Source organism: Rattus norvegicus, chromosome 4, assembly GCF_036323735.1.
Source record: "Rattus norvegicus strain BN/NHsdMcwi chromosome 4, GRCr8, whole genome shotgun sequence".
In the NCBI taxonomy this organism is placed as follows: Eukaryota; Metazoa; Chordata; class Mammalia; order Rodentia; family Muridae; genus Rattus; species Rattus norvegicus.
In genome coordinates this window covers 126,188,416-126,214,526 of record NC_086022.1, presented here as the reverse complement: position 1 = coordinate 126,214,526, position 26,111 = coordinate 126,188,416, and the positions used below count along the sequence as shown (strand labels likewise).

Genomic DNA, 26,111 nt, shown 5'->3' with positions numbered 1-26,111 from the left:
TTTGTGATCCACCAGAAATTCTGTGCCCCTTCAATTGCTATAGTCAGACCTGTTGTTATCCAGAGACAGTAAAGGTAAGTTTCAATCTGCCTGGATTATACATAACCAGAGAAACTGGAGATGGGAGAGCCAAACAAGAAAAACAGCACTGGATGGGGGCCTTACTTGGCCAGTGGCTTGATGGGGTACAAATTAAATGTATTCAGAACATGAATCTCTAGGCACATTTCTTCAGGACTATAGAGCAAGGATTTAACAATCGATGCTAGATGCCAACGCACTTATTATGAACACTCTGGGCTATATAAAATATTAAAGGGCTCTGCTACACAATTGGTGACAATATGGCTGTGTTCAGAAACATCAGTAGGCACAGTGTAAAGTGTCACAAGTCCCCACCACGTATCTTACCGGGACTAAAGAGAACTATAGCTTTAAGGTATGCGTACTCATAGCCGTCTATATCCAGTTTTGCCATGCTGTTACAGAACTCCTGCAGCTTCCAGATGTGCTCCATGACTTGCTTTATCCGGTCACCAGAAAGCTTATCTAGAAAAAAATATCACAAAGCCTCTGAGGAAATCTAAGAACAAGATCAGTCTTTTAAGGAGCATAACAGACAAATGGAGGGTAAGTTCACTTTCTAAAAAGAACCAAGTCATTTTAAGCTGGTCAAGAAAGAGCTGCATTTCCAGATGAAAGTGAAGTATTAAGAGGTACTTGGAGAGATGGTTCAATAAGAGCACTCAATGTTCTTGCAGAGGACATAGTTACAGTTCCCAGGACCACACAGTGGCTCACAATAATCTGTAACATCAGTTCTGGGAGACTTGATGCCCTCTTTTAATCTCTGGACATTACACACACATGGCACAGGCACATATACACAAGAAATACTTTTTTTTTTTTTTAAGGGGTACTTAAGGGCTGGAGAGATGTCAGTTAAGAGCACTGACAACTCTTCCAGAGGTACTGAGTTCAATTCCCAGCAACCACATACTGTTTCTCTAGTGGGATATTATACCCTCTTCTGGTATGTCTGAAGACCTACAGTGTACTCATATACATAAAATAAGAAAACCTTTTTTTTTTCTTAAAGAGTAGTTAAATTACCTCAGTTAATGCACCTAATTCAGCCTGCAGTTGCCAAGGGTTAACTCCTTTATGATAACTCATGCCTCAGTTCATAGGGGCTAGCTTCTACAGGGCCATAATGAATTTTCTACTGCCACAGTTGCTATTACACTTGACTATCAAACTTACTAGATGCCACTGTATATCCTACTAGAGGACAGTTGTTTGTCCACTTACAAAGATCATCTGGGTCAACTCTTGACACAGGCTGGGCTTTGATCCAGGCACAGATTGGATAAAGATATATTCCACTCCCATATCCCTAGGACCTACCTTCCTGGATGCTGTTCTGTAAGTGGTTGACAATGGCTGCCAGGATGGTGGAGAGACTCATGACCTGGGCACACTGGGCCAGGCCAAGAGTGAAGAGCTCATTCCAGCAGGCCCGTACCAGGCTGGTATTGCAGTCCTGTCTGGGAACACAAGGGTAAGGCTGAGTGTGTTACATGTGAATGACTCTAAGCGTGTGAGCTTTATGGACTTAAAGCCCTAGCACTATCCACCATCTAGCAAGGGTGTAAAAATGGTTTATTATATGTTCAGGTCATTTCCAGAAAAATGGCCAAGTCCTTGAGTAAGTCCATGAAGGTTTTAACTAAAGTCCCTTAGATGATAAATTAGAAGACTTTTTGGGGGGCTAGCAAGGTGGCTCAACAGGTAAAATGTTTGTCATTAAGCCAAGTGACCTGAGTTTGATCCACAAAATCCATATGGTGGAGAGAACCGATACCCCAAAATTTTCCTCTGATCTCTTTATGCAAGCTGTAACATACAGTTAAAAAAGAAGAACATCTTTCATGTGTATGTGGTTATATGTATATGATTGTATGGATATATGTGCATGTGTACATTTGTATTTAGGCCAGAGGTCAACATCAGATATCTTCTTCAACCACACTCCAACTTTATCTTTATTTTGAGTCTCTTACTGAATTTGGTGCTTACTGATTTGGAGGAGGTTTCAAAATGCTCAGATGAGAAAATAAGCACAAAAATTCCACTCAGGGAACTAAGACCATCACTGCTTAGCTCCACATCAGGACAGCTTCACGTAACAGTACTGATAACCCCGAGATGTCAGCTGTCTCCCAAATGGCAGCAAGGCCAGGCAGTCTTAAGAATCTGCAAATGTGAGGTTGGGGATTTAGCTCAATGGTAGAGTGCTTGCCTAGGAAGCACAAGGCCCTGGGTTCGGTCCCCAGCTCCGGAAAAAAAGAAAAAAAAAAAAAAAAAAAAAAAAAAAGAATCTGCAAATGTCTGTTCTACAGTTAATGCCTGGCCAGCTGTCCTAAGAATGACAAACCAAACCATCTCTCCTTTAATAATGAAGAATGGTGAACTACTACTGTCACCATTACATGGGGGGACATATGCTACAGCATCCAACCCAGTAGCACACTTCTATCTACAGAGCCCCTTCAGTGTTCAGCTCTGGATTAAGAGCTTTGTAAGAACTCACTTCTGGCAAGGATTTTACGAGGAAGAAGATTCGAAGAAGGGAGATGACTTTCCCACAGCCTTAACAGCTGTCAAATGCTATTCTTAATGATTCTCAACGCAGATCTGCTTACCCTAGGCCACTGTTATGAACTAGTGAACAACCTAAAGTTCCCTGCATTTTACCTGTGTGGTTTCCCTTGCAGCATCCACCCATTCATTACATTCCCAGTTTCATATGGTTGTTTATGTTCTAGCCAAGACACATGTCACAATGGTGGTTTAATCCAACTGGACATTAGTTACTTAGCATAGTAGCAGAGCTGGCATTGGGACTGACAGGGAAACAGGATCATCAAACACAGTGACGCTCATGAACAAGCAAGCAGGAGGGGCTTCCTGCAGAGATGACACAAGCCAGTGGTCCTTACAGACTGGTCAACAGTGAAACAAGGAGATGTGTAGACACACAAACCATTGCTCTATCACTCATCCTATCAAAGGCCAGATACATCTCCTAGTAACAAGTTCTTGGCAACAAGAACTACCGTTTCCTTCAGTCTGCTGATTACATTTCATATAACTTTGGTTCACTTAATTAGGTAAATTGGAACAATCACATTGGAAAGGACCTCAGAGACTTTGTGGGCCATTATGGAAGAACAAATCCCACTAATCAAGGACATCCAGGAATAAAGGCCACTTACCCAAGTGCCTGGAAGGCTGGGATTGACCTTGCCCAGTGCATGGAGAGGAAAAGCAGGCGGGATGCAGACTCGCAGATGTAATGTACATTGAGGTACTCTGGCATAGGACTAGGCATTGTAAGCTGGAAAACAGAAGGCGTGTGACAGGAGGGTCAGGTGCTCTTGTCAACCTATCTCCTGTTTCAACGATAGAAACAGCCAAAGTAGCTGTCTCACATCTCAAAGAACTTCCAAAAGCCTGTCACACTCGTGGAATGTGTGTCCTTGTAGCCAAGGCTTTCACCAGCTCCTATGGTTTCTTGCTCAGTGACTTGAGTCCAGCAGTCTAGATTGGGGTTCAGGAGCCTATAGGACACTTTCCAGCTCACCCACACCAAGATGTCTTTAACAACTCTGTTATATTGTTATTAGTCCTAATTCACTGCCAAGTGTTTTTAAGGGTGGCTTCAAGATGGTAATGAAAAGGTGTTGGGCAAAACAACAGCTCAGTTGAAGAACAGCCTGCCAGGACTCCGTATGCTCTGATGTCCTCAAAAAGTCTAGTGTCTTGGAAGCAACCTGAGAAGCAAGCCTTGTGCAACTGTAGTCAGTGACCTTATCTACCCAAATGACTTGACTAGATCTCTCCAGTACAGAGTGAAATGAGACAAGAGATTGTCAAGACTATAGACTGGAGAGCCTTCTGATGCCCTGTTGGGAGGACAGACATAGAAAGAGCGCATGGGAAGGACTGAGAACCTACTAGTATTCTTCAAAGATAGTGGCTATTGCTCTAGTGGGCAACATAATTAAAATCAGTCTGGCTGCCTACTTGCTAACAAGTTTATTTGATGACTTCTCTACATAGTAGAGAGGCCAACAAGGTGCCAGACTGAGCCTCTGTTGCTGTCATAGGAAAAGGCAGAGCAACCAGCCCCTGATCCTCAGTGGCTAGCACCATGGCAGTCTATCTTGGCTGCGATATGCCACACTCTTTGGAGGGTTACTTTCAACAAGACTATGCTTTGGAATTCAAGATTCTGCCACAATTACCAAATGAACTCATTGGAAGGTCTGACTTTTCAAATTGTAGACTAGCATTGGTACAGTACCTGGCTCTAGCATACAGGGGAGGTAGGTAACACATGTTAACTTACCTTAAATGTGACATGTGTGTCTGAAAGGAGAGGGCCTTCGACTTCAATGATGGGTGTTGACTGATCTCTGCTGATGACATGGATACTCCCTCCTCCACTAGCATCTATCCCATCTGCCAGGCTTGGAGGTGAAGCACTATCTGTGGTATTAAGTGCTTTCGCTAGGGTGTCAAATGCCCTATGAGCAAAAAATGAAGCAGACATCAATGGCAAATACAGTAAGAAAGCCCTAGCCGATTCTACTTAGATCTCATGTTCTTTCCTCTACACCTAGGTCTGAATATTGTATTACAAATTAACAGAAGGACCAAGCAGAGGACTGTGTAGCTCCCAGTAAGCACCTATCTGGCCTGACACTAAGGCCAGAACAGAGAATAGGAGAGCAAAACACAAGGGTCAAGCTGCGGGGAAGAAACACCCTGAGTAGCTAGCACATACCACTCAGAAAACAGGTGTGAGCAAACAAACAGGAAAGAGGTATAATGTTTTGTGCAGGTATATTTCACAGTGCTCAAGACAAAGAACTGGTCTGGTGAAGACCCTGGTATTAGGAGTGAACTGCAGTTCTGACTGCTTTATGCCACATGATATAAGCAGGTCTTCCTTCATTGTAGATTCAGAGTTAAATGTGGAAGACAATAGATATGTGGAGTTGTTTTGGCTTTATAGTTCTTTAATTAGACACAAGCTGGAATATTTTGAATATGTCATTCACTGGCACAGCACCTGTCTTATACATAGGAGGCAGAGGTCGATTTCTAGGACCAGAAACCGAAACATAAAATATATTTATAGCATAAGTGCCAAATGCTGGCATTTGTCCTTACAACACAGTGCCTGGGGAATGTAGAGTATCAGAGGGGCTCATACCGTGTAATTTCACTTGCAGACTGGTCCTCTGGCTGCATTTCTGAAGCATCACCATTGTTCAAAGATTCACTCAGGTTGGCCAGAGAGGTCACTACATTTGCCAGTGTACCTAGAGCTCCTTGGCTTGTTTCAGCCTATTAAACAAATTATATATATAGATGTATAGAAAAATAGTAACACTAAAAAATTAGCACACACATGAGAATGACTTAAGGACAATGAAATCAAGAAGGTATGTTTATTCAAAGCCAACTTCTAGGTGTGAATGAAGGGCCGCACTAGAAGATTTTTTTGTGTATCAACTAGACAAGAATGTATTAGGTTTTTGTTCTTTTTTGTTTTTTTTTTTTTTTTGTACCTTGGTTATGGTCACACACACAGATCCACATATGTGATGCAATAACATTGTGATAAAATGACAGAACAGATTAAGTAGCATGCCACTCCACCCAGCACAGAACTGATTAATAAATTATGGTAGAACCACAGAATACTGTGTGGGTAGCCACAATGGGAGATGACCCCTTGAACCAAGAGACAACTCGGTCTATCAGTTCATTATCTTTGGCTCATTTGTCAGCCTATTACAGATTATCTAATGGAAAGGAACTGGAGTTTTTGCAAAAGGCTGCTTTAGAAAAAACAGCTACCTTCCCAGCATGTTGGCAGCCTGCCAATATGTATAATAAGGGCATTAAATTCATAGGGTATGTCCACAAAACTGCCATCTGAGAGTGACTACTGCCATTCAGCCCTGACTGGAGTGTCTAAAAAACCACCAGCATCTTTAGAATGAATCCCAGGATGACTATTATCGTGAGAAGTTAACGTAGCTACAGGAGGCTATGCTTTCAGCATCGGGTCGGATGGCCAAAAGTGCAGGTATCGTTGAGAAAAGCAGCCTGCACTGCAACACATAGGAGAAAATGTTACCTTGGAATCCGTGGCCAAAAGAACTGTACCATCCTCACGTATCAAAGGCTGTTGGATGTTCACAAGCATCCCTGGATCAAGAAGACCAGTCTGTCTATTTAAGACACAAAGAAACCCAGAGTAGTGTCTAACATTTTCTGCACAGTTGCAGAAATTCAGCTGACTTCCTATATGCCAGGCTGTCTACAAGAGAAAAGTTCTAACACTCAGCCCAGGATGAGTGACCAACTGTCTGCTCTTGCTGATGAGCTCCTCACAAAGCCAGGCTATAGGCTGAGGGAGGACAGAACACAGATGCCTACCCCTAAGCCTTCTATACTAACTGGCCATTCTTCCCAAAAATTTAACTGATATTAAAAGAACTGTCCAGAGACCCTCAACTCCAACTCTTTGTGTAATACATTTTGGATTTCCAGTTTTCCTTATTTCTGCTCTCTTTAAAACCAGTTCAACACAGTGTGTTAAAAAGAATGAACAAGCTAGTTTGTGGCATCATCTGATCCTTTCTTCTATATTGTAAAGAAATAAAAGACCTGTACTTTAAGCTATAGACAGTTATTGAATAAAGCCTAATCCTTAGGATCAAATGTGTCGTGAAGCGAACCTCAACTATGTTAAGTGGATCAAAAGAGAAAGTGAGACATGCAAGGGCTATGGGGGGCAGGTGAGAGCCATATGTGTGTCCTTTCCAGGGACACCTGCGCTTCCTCAGGCCAGTCTGGAGACTGAATACAGTACTACTCTGAGAACAGGACTGACCTTGATCCATCTTTGTCTGCCACAAATGTGGGAGTGGCTATCAGAGGACTTCTCAGGTCTTTCCGGATATAGATCTTCTCAGTGGAAGCAGCACAATTGCTTGGTTTCTCCCGTTGCACATCAAAGGGCTTCCGTTCACTCTGTACAGCTTAAATTACAACATATATTCACATTTAGAGAAAATTATTCAAATGAATAAACACCATAAAATACTGAAATTGTCTCTTTGCAAATGCAAAGAGTCAAAATCAATAACCCCAATGCAAACCCAAAGGTATACAAAAGGTATACAGAGGCTCAAGATGGCAGGTGTTGCCTGCTCAGAAACTGCTACTCTGGTGTGACCTAAGGAGGCCAACATATCCCACTGGTTTTTTTGTCATTGTTGTTAGTTTTTTGTTTGCTTTTTTTTAAACTTCTGTCATTAACTAGTTGGGTTCAACCCAGGATAAGAAATGCTGATCTTCAAGTGAACCCTTCCCATAGATTATCCCATGTCACAAATGGCAGAGCCATCTTGTTAAAGTCCAATTTCATTCAGCCTGAAGAGCTTCAGCAAACTGGAGGCTGTTAACTGTACCCAGCAGTTTCTTTCCCAGCAACCTAGTTTAAGAATGGGTGTGTAGGGGCTAGAGAAGGCTCGGCAGTTAAAGATATATTACTCTCAAGGAGGACCAGAGTTCAATTCCCAGCACTCACTTCAGACAGCTCACAACTGCTCCAGGGAGATCTAAGGCCTCCAATAGGTGCCTATGTTCACATGTACACAGTACACAGACACATACACATACATAATTAAAACTAAAAAATAATTTAAAAATATATATGTTTGTCACAAGCAACTGAAGGAAATGTAGTTTGTGTATGTACAGAGGCCAGAGATCAACACTGAGGGTTTCCTTTTATTGTTTTTCACCTTTGTTTTGATTCAGTGAGGGTCCTTAAGTGATCATGAAAACCACTGATTGGCTAGACCGGCATAGCCAGCAAGCTTTAGTGATCCACCTGTCTTCATCCCTAGTGCTACAACTACACCCAGCTTTTACATGGGTGCCTGAAATCAGAACTCACATCTTCATGTTAGTACAGTAGCCATCTCCCCAGCCCACAAACTGTTCTTAAAAGCAAGAGACCAAGCCTTGGGTGCAGATGCCTTACAACTAAGTTGAAATGCAGTTGGACTGTGAGTTTGCAATATGCCTGTGGTTGACCAAGTCTAACCCCATCACTGCTCACAACTAAGGACAACCTGAACTATGACAGGGCAGCTCCACCATAAGCTAGTCATATATATTGTACTGACTGTGGTAGTACAGATTGCAAGCATCATGCTTCTTGTTCCCCAGTGAATTTTGCATTGTCTCATTCCTAGAATAGGAAACAATAATGAAATCCACTGGCTCTAATCTTCCCAGGAGCCATGTGGCACTTTTTTTTTTCCGGATCTGAGGACTGAACCCAGGGCCTTGCGCTTGCTAGGCAAGTGCTCTACCACTGAGCCAAATCCCCAACCCAAAGGGCACTTTTTTCTCGCCATGTGGCACTATTAGCCTGGTTGGTGTGGGTCCTGCCTCTTGTTCCTTTCCATCCTTGGTGTACGTCTAAGAGCAAGTTTCTCACTGTGACTTTTCTGTGTTGCCTATTTTGGGACCTTATCATTTCACCATTAGAAACTGATCCAATGAAACGAAAGGTCCTAGTGGATATGGGATTAGTTTCAGAACACTGTTGAGATGGGGGTTTCAGCCCTTTTGTGGCTGCTCCCACTAGGGGGCATTCTTTAGAACTCAGAGGCTATAGCAAAGGAAGGAGTGATGGTCACAGATGAGGCCCAGGGATTGCGAGAGGAACTGTTTCTGGTAACCCTTTAGCCTTGGTCTCAGCTTTACTCTGAGCTGGTATTATCTACTTTCCATTCCTCCTGTTCTGTTTTCTGACTCCTTTGGAAAGGGATTTTCATATATACCATGTAGACTGTCAAAACCCAACAGTGTCAGCTCTGGATTACCTGGCTGCCCAGAAGGTAAAGCACAGTGAAGCTTTTCTGAGTATTTCCACCACCTCTTCCTCCCACCCCCTTAAAGTCAAAGGTCAGCAACCCCCGTTCAGCAGGCATCTACTAGCACGGCGCTACTCACACTCCATCTTCATGCCCATCTCCAGGCACTTCTTCAGCCGGCAGAACTGGCAGCGGTTGCGGTGGTGCTTGTTGATGATGCAGTCTTGGCTGCTACGACAGCTATAGGTCAGATTCTTCCTCACACTCCTTTTGAAGAAACCTTTGCAACCTTCACAACTGACAGCCCCATAGTGTCGGCCTGAAGGGAAGTGAGTGAGAACATGATCTGGTTCCTCATGAGCAGGGTGAACTGTTCCAACCCTATTCCCATTGGGATCACTCTGTCAGATGTTGTCAGCACGGGGGTTAATGGCAGCCCAACAATATGTCTACCTCTATGTCCTTATCGCTACAGAAACCTTGTAAGCTCATGATAGAAATCCAAAGCTCATATATGATGTAACTGCTCTTGGCACACAACCATCCCAACATACAGAGTAGCTCAGGTAACATTGCTCCAGTGTGCACACCTTGACTATAGAAGCAGCTCGGTGCCCACCCACAGTCTGTCATTCCTACATTCTTGCTTGCTCTCAGAATCAATGTCCTTGTCCATAAGCACCCCTGCTTGAGGCCCTTCAGGGAACATGGTTACAAATCACAGCTCATTTCTCTACTCTCATCTACTCAGGCTTTAGCCAATGACCTCAGCTCATCCTTCTTAGCTGATAAAGTGCTACTGTACATCACAACCTTATACATTCTGGGCTTCTCTTGCTTCCAGAGGCCAAGCCTACAGCTCAAACATTAGGAAACGTCATAGCATCACTGTTCACACTGACTACAGAGGTTACTTGGAGGATCTCATTTTCCTTTTCCTTTGAAGCACTATGGTACTGAAATGACCCCATACCAATACTGCCTTGACCTTTTTTTTATAATGTCTCCTTGAATTTGTTATCTGGGTGACTTCTAAGAGCTGGAAACAGTGGCACTATAAGGCTATATGATGAGGCCTTTCCTTGAAGCTCAGAAGAGTCCTGATCAACAAGGAAACCAGGAAGTCTCTGGCTGTTTCTGTTCCTACTTCATGTAATAAAAATCTGCAGTATGTCTCCTTGTTTAGCAGACATTTTGTTCAAACACTCCAATGAGAAAGTCCCTTTTGATTATAGAATTATGTACAAGATGTCTAGGACAGCCTGGAGAAAGGCAATCAGAACCAGTGGCAGCACTGTCTACCTGCTTCTAGTGGAAGATGGGTCTTTAAGTGGTAGAATGGACTAGCTTTACCAAGACAAAGAAAAGGTAATCAGAAGCAGGTACCAATGGCAGAGAAATGATAGAACCAGCTTAAAGGGAAAAACCAAAGCCTCTGAAGATGCTCGCCTAAACATCTTCCTAGATTTGGTCCAACCTCCTTTTCAAAAAGATAAAATGAAATCCAGGACAAAAAGCCCTCCAGACTCCCTGTGAGTGGCAAAAAGATGCCTCAGAACTCAGGTCTATGCCCAGATTCTCTGACCTGAGCTTCTTCATTTCCACTGCCTGCCTTGCTGCTTCGCTACCTTCTATGGCTCCCCAGTGCTAGCAAGCCTCCTGTCTCCATCAGAGCACTAACTTCAGAAGCCTTTGGGCTCTCCTTGAAGGACACCAGAAACAGATTTAAATAATTCACTAGAGGCCTTGGGTCTTCAAGTGTACACACACATACACAGAGGCATGCATGACACTTCTCCTAGGGGGACTGTATGGTTCCTACTCCATCGTAGAAGGTTATCACACAGGGTTCAGTGAAAGGATAAAAAGAAAAGTGAGACAATTTGGATGGGGGGAATTATATACACAACACCTTAGGAGATACAAACAAGGTGAGAAAAAAATTTTTACTTAATAGCATATAAACACTTAGAAACAGAGTTTCTTGACTTTTCCTATCAGCTTGACAAATTACTTTGCTTATTGTATGAGGTTCTTCCTCAACTAACAATCTCCCTACCCTATAAAAGGTCATGTTGCTCCATGATACATGCCAGAAGTCGGAGTTACATACCAGAGGCTTTGTCACCACAGACCACACAGTACTCCACCACCTGGGGCCGCTGGACGTCTGCCTTCCCCAGCAATCGCTCCACAGAAGCAGAATCCGTGACGATCTAAGATGTTGGCAAACAGACAGTACCAATTAAAAGCTAGATAAGTAAAGTAAAATCTAGCTGTACATTCCCAGTCTTGGGCATCTAAACAAAAAGAACTCTAGGCAGAACTGGGATTACTCTGACAGCTTCTCCATTCAGCAGCCAGGTAATTCTGCTTCTCCACTGGCCTGCACATGTCAGTGACTGCTCTTCTATCTTGTGACTATCACCAAGACTGGAGGCCACATAGGGATCACATATGGATTCTCTAAGGTAAAGACAGGCAAGGTTCTTCAGCTATGTTTCTCATCCCATCAAACAACATGGAAATATGCAACCTGGTGTGTGTGTCATAGCTATATCCAGGCTTTCCTGAATGGACTGCTTGTTGAAGCGCCTGGTAATGGATAGATGGAACAGTACAGATGACAGCAGAGGCCTGCTATTTCCTCTCACTTGTAGGTAACCCTTTAGATTACAAACAGTGATATCTGTCTAGGAGAAAACAACTATATCAAGCTGAGAAAGTTTAAAGAATGGTTATTTTACAAGTGTACTTAATTTGAGCACATAATATTAACCTTCAAATGTATCTCGCAAGATGGAACCATATGGAAAATTTAACATCAAAAGATCTGAACACACTTTTTTGGGAGGAGGAAGATATGACAGATACAGCTTGCTAGCTGCACTGCTAGCTATCTCAGAGGACACTTCTGAAAGCAGAACACACTGGCTGTTTAAGTCTAGCTCATCAAGGGGAAAAGGAGGTTCTCAAGTTTCTCTCTATAGCAGAAGGAATGCCCCACACATCAGTAATAGCCAAACTAACCTGACTAACCAGGTGTCAACCAATAGATGAAAAGATAAAAAACAAGGGCTGCCAGATGGTCAGTTAGTAAAGATCTTGTTGTGTAAGCATAAAACCTAAGCTTGGATCACCAGGCTTCCTGTCAGCCAGGCAGCCTTTCCAAATTAGTGTATTCTAGGTTCAAAGAGACATATCAAAAATAAAATGAAGGACCATCAAAATGTCTCAGGGGGAAGAGGCACCAGCACCTGCTGCTAAATGAACTCACATGCTAAGAGAGAGCCAACTCTCATAAGTTTCCCCCTGACCTCCACACACATGGTAAGATGTGCACTCATATGTAAAATTCAAAAATATATAAAATCAAAAATATTTTAAACAGATAGAGAGTCTGAAGAGATGGCTCAGAAGTTAAGAGTGCATAATGTTCTTATGGAAGACTCAAATTCAGTTCTTAGCACTCAAATTTGGGAAGTTCACAACTGCTTACAACTCTAGCTCTAGAGGGACTGAATACCTCGCAGGTTTCTGTTGGCATCTAAACTTACTAAAAATATTCACTTGAACATACCCTACACAGATATTTACAAGGGGTTGAGGGCTGGTGAGGTGGGGGCAGGAAGTTGACAGAGGAGTGATTGAGGGAAAGGGAAAAGAACACTAACTTCTCCCATATTTCCACTGTGGCTTGTGTGTGAGAGCCCCAACAGGTACAGTGTTTCAGTTTGGGAAGATGAAAGGATTTACAGATAGGGATACAATACTGGTTAAGACAGTAAATTTTATGTTATATACAATTCACCAGAAATTTAAAAACGAAAATCTAGCCCGATATAGTGGCATGCACCTTTAATCCAAGTATTCAGGAGGCAGAAGAAGCAGGCAGATCTCTGTGACTTTGAGGCCAGCATGGTCTATATAGTGAGTTCCAGGACAGCCAGGGCTATATAAAGACCCTGTCTCGAAATAAGCTTTAAAAATGTAATATGTAATATAGACTATGTGAAAACATGCCTATGCCTGGTTCCTCTGGGGCCTTGGCACTGAGCCTCCAACCTCACAGTTGGTCCTGCTTTCCCTCAGCATCTCCATTTGTTTGTTTTTTATTGTGGTTGCCCTTATTGATTGACTGTGGCTGCCCCCAATTGCATCTTGATGCTCATTTTGCTCCTCCCTCTCAGAATAGAGATAAGTAAGACAGAGCAGAAGACAGAAATACAGAATAGTTCCTGGAAAATATGTAAGGATCAGAATGAAGAGCTGGACTTAGGCTTGGCCACCTATATTAAACTGAAGTAAGAGTGGTTAGCTCTAGAGGGTGCCTTAAAGATATCGGAAGCTAATGGTTTCCATTATGTGGCCTTTTAAGAACAATTTTCCAGTGGCCTTACTATATCACCTTGCCTATGCCAGTATCTTTTCTTTGGATTAGCTTATATCCATTTAACTGTTCCTGCTTGTCTTCTGGGTGTGGCCAGTCAATTTACTGTAAATTCCCAAAGGCTCTCCCTGTTAAGGTTAAGGTTAGGGTCTCTTAGATGTGGATTTAGATTCCAAGGCAAAGCAAAACTGAGCTGAGAAGTGGTTCAGTATCTGTTTGGAAACAACCACTTGTCGATGAGCCTTACCTGGATCCTGCCAGGGACAAGGTTGTCTGAGGTGGTGAATATGAGCTGCTTGGCACTGGATGTCTCCGGAGAAGCCAGGATCACCTTCCCAGTTCCAGCTCCATCTGGGCTGGTTAGGATGAACTGCTGTTTAGAGGATCCAGAGGCGTCCACTGCGGTGACTATCTGGATCTTTTGTCCTGTCTGCTGGTCTGTTACAATCTATAAGATACAACATGGAAGCCCCTTTGTATGGTATGTCTTCAGACCTGTCTGCACTTGCACACAGTGCTTAGGAGGTGATCACTAGAATCAATGGTGGTCTAAGCTATATTGCACCGGTTGTGATGGCTAATCACCACCATCAACTTGACACTGTAAAAAAATTTGCAGAGTGGAAAGCGTATGAAGTATGTTTTCAAACTCAGTGAGACTGAAATAGAAGTCAAAACAATATACTTTTGAATAAAACACAGGCTAAGGACAGTCATTACAGCAATCTTACCTTAGGCTTGGTGGGGCTCACAGCAAAAGTCTTGGCTAGTTATTTGGCAGTCACTGGTGTATAATGACATCTAAAGCCATCTGCTCAGCTAGAGCTAATCAGAAAGCTGGAACAAACACCCCAAAGTATAATTCTGCAGAACCCCAACATTTTCCATTAGGAAGATGAAGTACAGCAGGAAACTACAACCAGAACCTCAATTAAACCAGAATTATTTCCCAATTACAGATGGTTTCCATACTACTTCCTAAATACATAGTAATCTTTCCTATAAGGCAGATATTCAGCTGAAGGACCACAGACACTTGGGAACAGCAGTTATGCCTTACCATATATATACTCACTTACCCTTTGGATCATAAAGTATATATTTAAATACTTTGAAATGAATTTAAATATAAATTAGGCTGGGGATTTAGCTCAGTGGTAGAGCGCTTACCTAGGAAGCGCAAGGCCCTGGGTTCGGTCCCCAGCTCCGAAAAAAAAAAAAAGAACCAAAAAAAAAAAAAAAAAAACTTTAAAAAAAAAAAAAAATGGGCTGGAGAGATGGCTCAGCGGTTAAGAGCACCCGACTGCTCTTCCAGAGGTCATGAGTTCAATTCCCAGCAACCACATGGTGGCTCACAACCATCTGTAAAGAGATCTGATGCCCTCTTCTGGTGTATCTGAAGACAGCTACAGTGTACTTATATATAATAAATGAATAAATAAAAAAAAATTAAAAAAAAATATAAATTAGATATCATTTACAAAAGATTGAAAAATAAAGGGAGTAAGAATACAGGGAAGGATGGGGAAAACTACTTTTTTTGCTTATAAAACGTGAAAATATACACAAAAACGATAGTTTATTTTATTATGTACATTTGTACACATATAAAAGCTACACAGCACTGACGTACCATTTAGCAAACAGACAGTAAAAAGTACAACATCATAGTAAGTATGGAGAAACAGATGTTTCCAGGATAGACTGATAGAAACATAAATCAGTATGCCTTTAGGGACAGTGTGGCAAAATGGGTTATCAACTAGGTGCTCAGTAGAAATAGGGGCATCTGCTTTGTACTGTGTGTGCCAGTTGGTTTTCTGACAGCTTAACTCAAACCTAGACTTATAGAGGAAGAAGGAAATCTTAATTGTGAAAATGTCTCCTGAAGTTTGGCTTGTAGACAAGCCTGTGGACTCTTTTCTTGATTAATGAGTGATGTGAGAGGGTCCAGCCACCTCTGGGCAGGTGGTCCTGGGGCTGTACAGGAAAGCAGGTTGAACAAGCTATGGGAAGCAAGCCAATAAGGAATGTCCCTCCTCGATCTTTGCCTGAGTTAGGTTTGAATATGCTTGGTCCGTGGGAAGTGGCACTATTAGGAGGTGTGGTCTTGATGGAATAGGTATGGCCTTATTAGAGGAAGTGTGTCACTGTGTAGGCAGGCTTAGAAGGTTCCTAGTGCTCAAGCTCCATCTGGTGCAGAAGAGTTTCCTTCTCACTGCCTTAGGATCAAGATGTAGACTTCTCAGCTCCTTCTCTAGCACCATATCTGCCTTCAGGCTACCACGCTTCCTGCCATGATGATAATGGACTAAACATCTGAAACTCTTAAGCCAGCCCCAATTAAATGTTTCCTTTATTAGAATTGCCATGGTCATGGTCTCTTCATAGCAATAAAATTCTAAGACACTGCCCTGACTTCCTTCCATCATAGAGATGTAAGCCATTTCCTTCCCAAGTTGCTTTTGGTCATGGTATGTTCTATCACAATAAGAGAAACCTAACTAAAACAATATGAAACCACCTTTAAAACTGAATGAATGAATGAATGACCGACCGACTGACCGACCGACCGACCAACTGACCAAAGGGCAGAAGATGCACATACTGTTGATCCTTATGTAGGAGAGGCTGAGGAGATGGCTCAGTTAATGAAGTGTTTCCAGTGCAGGCATGAGGACCTGAGGTCAGATTCCCAATACCCATATAAAAGGTGGGCATGGCAGAGAACACCTGTAGCCACAGCACCAGAGTTAGGAGTGGAGAAAGGGAGGTCCCAAGGGCTTCCTGGCCAGCTAAGCTAGTCGAATTTACAAGTTCCAGAATTTATGAGAGGTCTTGTCTCAAATTATAATATAAAATTAAAAACAAAATTCCTTAACATTTTTTTTAAGCAGGAAGGTCTAGAAATGTGGCTTTGTTGCCTACAATGGTATGTTTCAGTATTAATATTTCTTCATTATTATGATTATGAAAGAGAATGCCATCATTCTTAAGAAATCTGTATGATTGATCCAGTGCAAAGAAATGATGACTGCCACATATGATCAAATGAATAAGTATTATATATAATACACATTCAGAACCGGATAGCAAACAACTAGTGAATCTGAGTAAAGGTTATAACCATTTAACTTTACTATTTTCTGTAAATTTGAAGCAGTATTAAATAGGATATTAAAAGCTATAAGCACAAAGCCAGGTATGTTGGCACAAACCTGTAATTCCAGTACTGGGGATGTGGAGGCAGAATCAGGAGTTCAAGGCCAACCTCAGCTACACAGAAAGTTTGAGGTCAGCATAGCTTCAGGAGAGCCCATTGCAAAACAAAAAGCAAGCAAAAACTCTTACAGCACAATTGCTAGCATTTCCTGGTACCCGTTTACGGGGTTCAGACCTTATCACAGTTCATCCTTCTGCAGTCTGTATCTACAGTGAAACCATACAGAAGGTTTTAGAAACTCTCCCTAGGTTATAAGACTGGATCCTAGGTCTGTTTAATTCAGGTTAAACACGGTCTAATCTGACATCTTTCAGTCTCAGCCTTACTAGAGAAGCCATTGCTCTCATACACTGAAATACTAAAACTACATTCTCTATTCAGGCTCCAGAGGTGCAATGTTCACTGACAAAGCATGGGTAGGAATGAGGATGCCACTGAGGCATCTGTATTAACACTGACAACTGAGAAGTTATTTTACTTTTAAAAACAAAATCTAAATAAAAAGGAAGAGAAAAAGAAAACTTAAAAAATGTTTTCTTATTTATCATTGTGAGTGTGTGTGTGTGTGTGTGTGTGTGTGTGTGTGATTTGTTTATGAATGAAGCTGCATACATGCCATGGTGCCCGTGTAGAGATAGGGGGACAACTTTTGAGGATCTGTTCTTTCCTCCTTCCTGTGTTAGTTCAGGGACTGAGCTCAAGTCACCATAGTTTCTTGGCAAGTGCTTTTACCTGCAAATGTTTTTTTCAGTTGTTCATCCCTGTTCATGTGCTCTGATTTAGCTGGTTAGTTAAATAGCAAATGCTTTATCCATTCCTCCCAGCTTCTTGCTATAATCCCCTAAGTCTTTTTGTTCAAAAGAACAGAAAAATATTCAGTGGATTAAAGGCAGATTTGCAGCCCTGCCCCTGCTTAAGTAATAGTTAATAATAGTAATAATAGTTACCTTGCACTGATAATACATATTAAACATGATTATGTATAAGATGCCTTTCTAAGCCTTTTAAAAGATCTACTATTATCTATATTTTCCAAATAGAAAAGTAAAACATTAAAATTGTTAATTGCCCTGACTGAAAAACCTATTAAGTGGGGGCACTGGATGTGACTACAAAAGCAAGGGGTCCCTGATCCTAATAAAATATATATTGCCTCTCAATTTGGAAGCAAGTAAATAATGGTATATCATCCAGTATTTTGAAGCAATAGTTCACACTTTTGCTTTAAAAGTAATTAAACAAATATAAATCATCTTTCTAAATGATTGAGCTCACACTGTGCTTGGTACCAAGAGGTAAATACTCGGAAGTGAATCCCTTAGGCAGGTTTGGTTTTGGACAGAGTAAAGAAACCCAGTGGAACCGACATGAGTACCTGAATGCGCTGAGGTGAGGCTACCGCAGAGTCGGTGGAAATTATCTGGATGCGCGGGGAGGGGCTGGTCATCCCTGGAGATTCCGGCCGAGAGGTCTGTGTACGTGGTACCTGTGGATAAGAACATGGGTTTAGGAAGGCACCCAGTGATTTCCTAAGAACTACACTTTTCTTTCTTTCTTTAAGGCAAGGTTTTATAAAGACCATGCTGGCCTCAAACTATTGAACTACTGACCCTCCTGTTTCTACCTCCCATATACCAGGATTACAAGTGTGCACAACCATGACTAGCAAGAGCATGTTGTCAACACAGTACAGCAAAGGAAATGGTGAGATACTGCCCATGATGGTCCTAAGAAAACATCTTAAATAGCTGCTTCTGATGTTGAAAACATAGGATAAACCAACTCAGTTCTGCTTTTCATGACCTTTTAAAAAAAAGCTACCAGAATAACTTTTAAAAGAGATTCTATTTGAAGTTTTTCTACTGTTTCCAAAGTCAGCTATAACATTCTCTTTTTATGATAACTTTTAATAGAAAGGCTTTCACAACACTGCAAGGGATGGATGACACGGAATCAGCACAGCCCTGAAAGTTACTGGGAGCAGCATTTATGGAAAGGTTTGGCAACCTCCTAGATTCCGGCAGAACCAAGTTGGGCAAAGTTCACCATGAACACAAGGGTCTCTCTCGTACTTAGTCAGTACCTACCAAAGGCGAGGATCAACGTGCTGAGTGGTCACCTGGGTACCTGAAGTAAGAAGACAGCATTTTCCTAGATTAAAAGTATATCATAAACCAGTATCATGCCATACAAAGGTTGCATGTTTCCCACACCCTAAAATATATTCCCTAATTTGTTCTGTGAGGCCAATATTGCTCAACATCTTATAAGATGTCATGAAAATTATCTTACAAATATAGATGTAAAAATTCAACAAAAGAAAGCAAACTGAATCCAGTAGCATGCCTAAGTGCAGCTTACCTAAAGGATGCAAAACTGGTTCAGTGCATGAAAATTACAGTTCAGCAAGAGTTGCAAGATCACTTCAATGGACAAAACAGACAGGAAGCACTTGATAAAAACATAACACCCTTTCATGATTTAAAAGAAAAAAAAACCCAAAAACCAAAAAAACCAATGAAACAAAGAAAGCACTCAATCTGGTAAAGATAGAGGACAAAAGTTTTCCCCCAAGATGAGAAAGCAGACCAGGGATGCTTTCGCTACTGTGTAAATGTACTAGGACTCCTAGCTGGGAAACTAGGGAGAGAGAAAAAACTAAAGGGGGGGAGTGGGGGAGAGAAAGGATAGATGAGGGAAGCTGATATATACCATGATTGTAAAAAATTTTATTATGCATATTGAATGTTATTACATAAAAATATTACAGAACCCACAAAAATTCCTTACAACTAGTCAGAATTCCAAGGTTGGAGGTACAAGATTAACTGCATTTCTATACACTGAGAATAGCAATCTAAAAACAAAATTAAGAAAATAATCTCACTGATGATATAACATAAAAAAGAACAGAACATGGGAGTAAATTTAACGAAGTATAAACAATCCAGGTGTGATGGCTCAGACATGTAATCCCAGGAACTTGACCAGTGGATTGCTGTTTGAGGCCAATCAGAGATGCATAAACCAGCTTAGACTAGAGTGAGAACTTGTTCTTCTCCACCCCCCCAAAAGGCAAAAAAAAAAAAAAAAAAAAAGAAGGAAAGAAAGAAAGAAAAAGAAAACAAACAAATCCCCAGAAAATACCACTGAAAGAATTAAAACAGCCTAAGTAGAAAGACATCTATGTTCAGATCAGAACACAATGCTAATAGGCACTGCTTCCTAAACTGACAGATTCAATGTCATCCCCGCTGAAAACCGAGGTGTTCTTTTCTCTCCATGTATTGATCTGCTAGTCCTAAAATCCATGTAAAATTCAAGGAATCCAGAACAAAACAATCCATCCCTTTCTATCTTCAGAGACAGGTTATCATATAGGTCAGGCTAGCTTCAAGCCCATTATGTAGCCAAGGATAATTTTTGAATGTCCGATCTTCCTGCTTCCACCTCCCACATACTGGGATTACAGATGGGTGCTTTGTATAAATTAGGCAAGCACTCTACCAAATCAGCTACATTCTACACCGCCTATTCTCAACCTAGGTTGTAGTTACATGGAAACATTCTGTGATAATTCATTGAGTTTTACAATTAATAGAATATATATATGCATGCATATGTGTATATATATAATCACTAACAATTAAAATTTATATATAAATTACACTAACAAATTTGTCTTTGAAATAACCAAGTGTGTTCAAAAATATTTTATAGAGACCCAGAAAAGATTTTCAAATCACAAAACTACAGCAACCATTGGGCCTATATCATACCTGAACCTGAGCTGGGCTGTTTTTAAGCTCTGCAGTCTGGTCCAAGTACAGGCTATCTCTCTGGAATCTGGCTTCTTTACCTGTGTAAGCATATACTTGCTGAGATTGTGGGTCAATGGTAGAGCCTTGTCTTGTATGAAAGGGCCCCCAGGTTCAAATCCCTAGCAATGCTTATTTGGGTGTGGTGACAGTCACCTATAATCCCAACAACCAAGGATACTGTGGGTAGAGAGACTGGAACAAGAAATCTGGACTATGTAAAAGCATATGCCTTTAATCCCAGCACTCAGGAGACAGAGGCAGGTGGAGCTCTGAGTTTAAGGCCAGACTGTTCTACACAGGGAAAACCCATTTTGGGGTGGGATGGGAGGAGACTGTACTGGCTGGTTTTACATATTAACTTGACACAAGCTAGAGTTATCACAGAGAAAAAGAGTCTCCCTTGAGAAAATGCCTCCATGAGATCCAGCTGTAAGGCATTTTCTCAACTAGTGATGAAGGGGGAGGACCCAGCCCATTTTGGATGGTGCCATCCCTGGGCTAGTTGTCTTGGGTTCTGTAAGAAAGCAAGCTGAGCAAGCCAGGGGAAGCAAGCCTGTAAGCAGCATTCCTCCATGGCTTCTGTATCCATCCACTCCTACCTCCAAATTCCTACCCTGTGGTAAGTTCCTGTCCTGATTTCCTTTGGTAATGAACAGCAATATGGAAGTGTAAGCTGAATAAACCCTTTCCTCCCCAACTTGCTTCTTAGTCATAATGTTTTTGCAGGAATAAAACCTGACCAAGACAAAGACACTATCAAAATACAATTCAAGGATTCTGTGAAACTATGTGCAAAGTTGGTTATGAAGGTGTACAGGTATGTTTGGGCACAGACCTTTACATGGCTTGCAGCTTAGACTTAAAGGTGAAGGCAGGCAGCTGTTGAACTTCACTTCTTTCTAAAGTTATACATGTATTTCCAACACACAGGCCATCTTTGCTATCTCCATAGTCTAATTAAAGCCCTGTTTCTGTAGCCTGCCTTTAATGTCTCTCAAACTGGCTTGATTGTCTCCTGTAGGCTCCAATCCTGGATACTGGCACTCTTCACAGGGCACTACCCTATCTGTTCAATGACTATTTCTCTTCTGAGCATACAGTGAATGCTTGCTTAATGAATGAACAATGCTATCTTAGGGAAAGAATAAGAAGTCTGTGTTGCAGCCATGAGTTTGGACCCTGCTAATTAGACACTGTGTGAGCACAGCTCAGTGCCTCCCTTGGAAGTTTATTATATAAACCAAGGACATGGATGGGGTCTCAAAATGTAAGTTCAGATTTTCTCACATTCTTTCATCACTGCACAGCACTGCTTCCCACACAGTCACCTGCTGAAAAACAAACATTTAGTTTGAGGAATGTCTGCACAACATGGACTCAATGTGCAGATTTTCATAGAGCAAAACAGTTCAAACATAGTACAGAAAAAAAATCAGCAAATCTAATATGTTACAAATCTCAATCAGGAACTTCTGAATTCTTAACATCCAGGGGAAATAATGAATGATGCAAATGCCTAAAAGCTACAGGCAGCCTAGGCTAAAAGAACCATATTCTTTTGTATCCGTTTCAAATGGCCATGGCATTTGGGTCGCTGGGTAGTGAGTGACCCCTCTATGTTGAAGTTTGCATCACCTGTGTAGCAGGTTTCATCAGAGGGGAACTGATAAGCTGCTTCTGGACTGTAAGTCTACCTCTGTTTTATTTGGGGGGGGGGGGTCCACTGCTGTGATAAACACCATGACTAAAAGCAACTTAGAGAAGAAATGTTTATTTCACCTTATACCTCACACCTCATAGTACATCACCAAGAGACAAGACAGGAACCTGGATGCAGGAACTGAGGCAGAGATCATGGAGGAATGCTGCTTACTGGCTGGTTCCTCAAGGCTATCTCAATCTGTATTCTTATATACCCCAGAACCACCTACCCAGGGGTGGTACCACCCACAACAGGCTGGGCCCACCCATATCAATCATTAATCAAGAAAATGCGCCACTGGTTTGCCCACAGATCATTCTTATGGAGGCATTTTCTTAACTGTAGTTCCTTCTCAACTTGACAAAAGCTAACCAGGACAACTCCTGTGTAACACAAAGGACTGGAAAGTTCTCAGTCCAGCTGATGAGCTTTGCTCTCTTGATGACCTACAAGTTCAGCACTAGAAGCCTTTAAAGGCTCAAATTTAAACAACATAGGTGAAAACACACACACACACACACACACACACACACACACACACACCTATAAAGCAGAAGGATCATGAGTTCAGGCTAGGTGGGTGACAAAGGAGATCTTGTCTTGAAACTGAAAAAAAACAAAACCAACAACTCTATCTCACAATTATGTAAAATGGTATGATATTTAATTGCAATTTGGTTCATAATCTCTTGTTCATAGGCGAATTACCTGCCAAAACAAGCAATGTATTCACCACACTCACACTAGTTTCTAAAAAGAAAAAAGCCTGCTAGATTCTTCCAAATATACAACTGAGTTCTAAATACTGTGCATTTCAGCTTTGGAAACAAATTTCTACTGAAATACAATGCTTAGAGAGAGCACCACTCCTCCACCCCTGCTCTGCATGTTCACACATATACAAGTACAACTAGAGAAGATTCCTGTGCTGCTCCACTGGTTTGCTTTCTTCTATTCCTCTCCACCCCACCAGTGTGCCCGTGCATGCAACCATGCAAACACGAGTGCGAGCATGCATGCACGCATGCGCACGCGCCAATTGTTCCCAAAGGCTTTATTTATATTTTTTTTTCTTCAGCAACTTGCCAAGCCATAGTAACACCAAATCAGCCAGGGGTTGGTGGATAGCCTTCAAACTCTGCTGTGCAGATTCAATTTACCATACCATACAAGGTTGTTTAGAGATACCCTTTCTGTGACCTTGCTTTGGTGAAGGTCAAGTGTACAATCATTCACTGTAACCAAGGAAGCAAAATCGAAATGTTTCTGCTGTTCTTCCAGCTAGCTGCTGAAACAGTGTGTTGACTACCATGATAACCTACTTCTGGAAGATGTATGTTATTTTACCAAGGCTTCCTTTACCTAGACTCCTGTGGTTTTGTTAAACCCTCTCCCCTCTCCCCTTCCCTTTACAGATCACCTCTCTTTAGTGAATTCGCAGAATGTTACTATGGAGAATAAACAACTAGAAGTAATTTTTAAAGTACATGGCATAGAGAGAAGTTTTGGAGAACATGGACAGTCTGCATATAGTATCTTCAACTTCACTATGCTAAAGCTAGTATTTCTGTAGATATGGAATCTCTGAAGCACAGGCAACAACATATGGTCTGCACTACATTCAAAAACCACTCCAAGAACAGCAGAATGGACTTTGCTTGCTGTCTCTAAGAGCTAAAGTTAACTTATAAGCCCATATGCCCAAGGACAGATGACTTTCTGGAAGGTTCGGAGCTGTTGTTCATGTAAACAAGGTTGGTTGCGCCAACTGCACATCCTGTGTGCAGTTGCAGGTACATAGGCAGGAAGTACATCAGGATATATACTTGCTCCCAATTGGAAATGGCCTTGTGGGTTCTGGCTTTATAAGCACCTGTGATAGCTACTCCCAGTTGTCTACTTGACTATATCTGGAATGAACTACAATCCAGAAATGGGGGGCACACTCATGACCCAGATCTTGAGGCTGGAAGACACATGCCTTTAATACAGATTTTGAGGCACACCTTTAACCTGGGCCATACTTTCCACTGGAGGCCTACAATAAAGATGGTGGGAAAAGGAAGGGTTTGTTCTTTGCCTGCTTGTACTGACTTGCCAGCACATCTGCTGGAATCTACTTCAGGATTCCAGCTTATACAGAAGACCAGCTGAAACACACGGAGCCTTGTGGCATTGAGCAACTACTATATTCTTGGACTTCCCATTCACAGCTAGTCACTGTTTGGTTAGTTAGACTGCAGCCTGTAAGTCATCCCAATAAATTCCATATATATAAGAAATAGCAAGGGTCTCCTCATTAAGGTCTGGTGGGAAAGAGCCCACCACCAGCTGCAGAAGCAGAAAATGCCAGATATTTGTAGTTCAGTGGAAAGTGGCAGTCCATCAGATACTCAAGCCATTAGACCTGCTCTCTCTTGTGGCTCTGCCTCATTTTATGCAACATTTATCTCAATCTTCCTGTCCATTTATCCACCTCCATAACCCAATATTCTTTAAGAGTTATCTTTTATAATTTATAACAGAGAAAGGTTAGAATAACTATATATCCCCCACACTAGGTAATGGGTTGGTAAGGTATGCTATGTTCTATTATACAATATAAGACAGCTATGAAAATTATGTTCTTACAGTCTATATAGCAAGCTGCAGATAGAATATTTTGTAAAACAGCATTATGGAAACACAAAGTAATACACACACTATGGGTACAACTGAATAAATGTATATTTTAAAAGACCAAAAGACTTATTCATCCAATTAGCAAATTCTAGCTTACCGTTTGAGACAGGTCTCACTACATAGCTCTGGCTGGTCTGAAACTATTTAAGATCACGCTGGCCTCAAACTTAACCTGTTCTTAAATGCTAGAAGTACATAGACTACTATGCCTAGCCCAACAAGCAAAATTCAAGTGCTCATTATACTTCAAGCCAATGTATAGGACCCAGGGAACACAACAGTAAATATAAAAGTTTTGGTCTTACTAAAGCTTACCTTTTATGTGGTAAAGGGCTACGGCTGTAGATAATAAACTCACAGAAGATAATAGCAACCATAATTGGGGTAGAGGAGGTAGGTAAGGGAATGTAGGTGGTGGCCATCTTAAATCTGATTTTCTCTTTATGAGGCTAGCAATATGAACACCAGAACTTAAGAAAAAAAGTTAATCTAATTCATGGACACAGATGCAAACAAAGTGTGTAGGTACAAAGGTTGTGTCAAGTTCAGTTTAACTGTGGCATTGGACAGCAAAGTCAGTCTAGCTTATCACATTAACTGACTCAAAGAAGGAGATACATGGCCATCCTACCAGGCTCTGAAAAGGACTTGATAAAATTCAACATCTGCTAAGTTCATCAATTTTACTCCAACTAGAAATACAGAAAATGTACTTAATCTAATAAGGAATAAAAGCTCATACAATTGCCTCAAACCCTTCTATTTAAAATGAGAATTAGGTAAAGAAGGATACTTGCTATTACCACTTTGATTCAATACTGTAGTAGACATCCTAGCTATAAAAGTATAGTAAGACAAAAGCAGAAGAGAAAAAAATCTGAGCTAAGAATTAGTTAAGTGGCTGGTAAGATGGCTCAATGGATTAGGTACTTGCCACATAAGCATTAGGATTGGAGTTCAATTCACAGCATCACACAAAAGGCCAGTTGCAGTGGCCATGCACCAGCCTATCATCCTACATCTGAGGAGTTGAAGACAAGAAGATCCCTGAGCAGGGACTTTTTTAAAAGCCAGAATCTAAGCATGTAGGAGGTAGAAGCAGACAGATCTCTAGGAATTAGAGGCCAACCTGGTCTATAAAGTAAGTTCCAGCCAAAAGTTGCCAGAGTGAAACCTGTCTCAAAAAATGTATCTCATCATAGTGACACATGGCTTTAATCCTAGCACTCGGGAGGCAGAGGCAATAGGATCTCTGAGTTCAAGGCCAACCTGGTCTACAAAAAGTTTCAGGACAGGCAGGGCTACACAGAGAAACTCT

General features: G+C 41.5%; 1 protein-coding gene across 7 annotated transcripts in view; it reads right to left on the bottom strand.

The window, feature by feature from the left end:
- Positions 1–26,111, bottom strand: part of Nr2c2 (nuclear receptor subfamily 2, group C, member 2) — a 56,593-nt gene that overhangs the window by 9,416 nt on the left and 21,066 nt on the right. For 3 of the 7 annotated variants that reach the window (XM_039108274.2, XM_039108269.2, XM_039108275.2), the window contains 12 exons: positions 18,676–18,715; positions 17,964–18,074; positions 13,613–13,813; positions 11,089–11,191; positions 9,115–9,294; positions 6,977–7,124; positions 6,218–6,311; positions 5,285–5,418; positions 4,415–4,592; positions 3,279–3,400; positions 1,408–1,547; positions 412–549 (listed from right to left, as the gene is read on the bottom strand). In XM_039108274.2, coding sequence (XP_038964202.1) covers positions 412–549; positions 1,408–1,547; positions 3,279–3,400; positions 4,415–4,592; positions 5,285–5,418; positions 6,218–6,311; positions 6,977–7,124; positions 9,115–9,294; positions 11,089–11,191; positions 13,613–13,813; positions 17,964–18,035 — 1,510 coding nt within the window. In that variant the 5' untranslated portion in view covers positions 18,036–18,074; positions 18,676–18,715. Of the gene's footprint in view, positions 1–411; positions 550–1,407; positions 1,548–3,278; positions 3,401–4,414; positions 4,593–5,284; positions 5,419–6,217; positions 6,312–6,976; positions 7,125–9,114; positions 9,295–11,088; positions 11,192–13,612; positions 13,814–17,963; positions 18,075–18,675; positions 18,716–20,367; positions 20,448–26,111 lie in introns of those variants that run through there. The other 4 variants (XM_039108273.1, NM_017323.2, XM_039108276.2 and 1 more) reach the window with 2 other exon arrangements.